This window comes from Octodon degus, unplaced genomic scaffold (genome assembly GCF_000260255.1).
Source record: "Octodon degus isolate 3935 unplaced genomic scaffold, OctDeg1.0 scaffold00055, whole genome shotgun sequence".
NCBI lineage: Eukaryota > Metazoa > Chordata > Mammalia > Rodentia > Octodontidae > Octodon > Octodon degus.
Genome location: NW_004524631.1, coordinates 9139003 through 9141517, shown reverse-complemented (window position 1 = coordinate 9141517; position 2515 = coordinate 9139003). Strand labels below are relative to the sequence as shown.

Below are 2515 nucleotides of genomic sequence, written 5' to 3'. Positions count from 1 at the left end.
GGAGGAAAATATGTAGAATATAAAAAGACGTTTTTCAAATCTAGAAAAACACCGTCACCACAACAACAATAACAAAAAAAAAAAAAAAAAAAAAAAAACAAAGGCAGTGGGAAGAAAGGGGCAATGAGCAGGACAAAAATGAACAAAGCAAGTTCCACAAATATGAAACAAGCCAAAGGTACTCTGTGTAACTAATGTGCTGTAAGGAGAGGGTGGAGAGAGAGAGAGAGAGAGAGAGAGAGAGAGAGAGAGAGAGAGAGAGAGCAGCCTCTTACAATGTGTGGATTTTATTCTGATCTCCATTCAAACAAAATATTTAAAGTGTGTAAAACAACCAGGAGAAGAGGTACAAGCCTCCACAATGAACTATGTTAAGGAATTGTTGCTATTAAGTGTGATTGATACTGGTTACAATAAAAAATATCTTTTTAAAAATATGTAACTATTTAGAATTGAAGTATTTCAATGTTTTCAAATGCAACTGGGAAAGGCATATGAAATGAAATTGGCTATGTGCTGGAAGTAGCTATAAAGGTGGACCCAGGTTGCTAATGCTGCGCCTCTGCATGTGTGCACATTTGAAATTGCTCGTGACAAAATTATCTCAGCTTCACCTATTAAGAGTATGGGGGCTGGGGAGATGGCTCAGTAGAATAAGTGCTTCCCTGGCAAGCACAAGAGCCTGAGTTCAAACCCCGGTTCCACCATTAAAAAAAAAAAAGGATATGGAGTCTTTAAGCTACATTCTTCCCCCCAAATTCATTTCCTTATACTATCTTACCTTGTTTACAAGTACAATTGGAGAAGATATTTGTTCAGAGTAGGCCCTACTTACTAGAATTTAGAAGCTGACTCGTAAAGTGGTCAGCATCAGATAAGTAGCATTAAGCTGTGTCAGGCACTTAGCAGCTTATACTTTGCATAGAGATCTATGATCCTGCTGTAAATGATATGAGAGTAAAGGCTTTATCAGCTCCCGAAGCACCAGGGCTGCATCAGGAGAGAGCCGAGAGCCTGAGTCATTATCAGTCGTGTCATTTTAAGGCACCCAAGAGAACACCTTGGGAAATCAAGTAGCTCACTTGGCTCTATGTGTATTCCCTCCAGGCCAATGAGAAACACCAAACAAATAATTCAGTTCCCCCTCACACTACTACTGTTATACTTGCCTTGTCCCAACATTTGCCCCCTTTTTATAAGCCATTCATTTTTAAAGACTTTGTACCTTGTTTGCATTTTCCAGGGAAACCAGACTGGTCACCCACAGGTGTTTGAGCTTGGTGGCATCGGAAGTAATGGGAAGTGTTTCTTGCAGCTTTAAATTTTCTCCCCAGATTCCTAGCAAGCCTTCTTTGCTAATAGTCAGGTAACGACTTGAGCTCTTTAAGAAAATTATTTTCTGGATGGTGTCCTTGTGTTTTCCTTGGAGGAATTCAAGGTCCTTCCACTGTGGAACCACAGTTGCCTTTGCTCGTTCATCTTTCTCATAAAGCGACAACAGTATAAATGAGGTCAGTTTGTCCCAATTAATAAAGCCATCTCGAGCCAGGTCCACCTTGTCATAGAGCTCCCCATATTCTTCCTGTGTGCCCCAACCAACAATGTCTGCCATCTTCTCCATGAACTCTTCTCTGGACATACAAATGCTTTTCCTTGGATCTGAGGACTAGAAATAAGAGTAAAATCATAGGTGAAATTGTAAGCATCCCAGGTGCAAAAATATCAGCCTAACCAAATGTCAGAATGAATCAGCAATTCTAAGATCCAAAGAAAAATTTCTTTCACTTCCGAATGCTACTATACCTCAGTGAATTTAGTCTCCAAAACAAAGTGTACAGGGCTAGAAACTGGCATCCTTTGGTACCAATGTCCTTATAACTGGAGGAAGGCCCAGGAGAGTCAGAGCAGATGTGAGGATGAGGGAAGCAGAGGTCAGAGGGATGCAAGCATGAGATGAGGGGCCCAGGTGGCTGGAAGAGGCAGGGAAAGGATTCTCCTCTCAGCCTCCAGGAGGATGGCTATCTTGGCGACACTTTACTTTTGCTGTTTTTTTTTTTCAATAATTTTATTGGGAAATAAATAGCAATGAGACAGTTTCTAATCAAATTGGTAGGACAGTTCCAATAATTAACACATTGCATACAGCCTTCCTAGTGGTAATTTGTTGTACAAGATGCAGACATGATATCCTATTTACAAATACTATTAGAACAGATCCCTGTATTCCTTCAATTAAGAGAATGTAGCTATATATCTATCCTAACCATTTTGAATACACAGATAGAAAATGGACATTCATCTATATCCCCTTTTTTGTTTAGTTCCATCATTTAAATATTATAGGTATGTGAGCTCAGCAAAATATTCCAAAATAGTCCAGTAGTCCATAATAGTATTGGGTCTTCCACTTGACTGGCAATGTCAGAAGTTGTTGACCTAAGTCCCCTACAGTTCAACATAACAGCATGGCTTTACTTCTTATACTTCATTTTTATTCTTTTCTGCTGGATGGTTA

General features: G+C 39.6%; 1 protein-coding gene across 1 annotated transcript in view; it reads right to left on the bottom strand.

The window, feature by feature from the left end:
• The window catches only part of Wdr49 (WD repeat domain 49), a 114003-nt gene that overhangs the window by 82924 nt on the left and 28564 nt on the right, over positions 1 to 2515 (bottom strand). The window contains exon 3 of the mRNA XM_023717810.1: positions 1226 to 1666. Within this exon, the coding sequence (XP_023573578.1) occupies positions 1226 to 1666 (441 nt within the window). The remainder of the gene's footprint in view (positions 1 to 1225; positions 1667 to 2515) is intronic.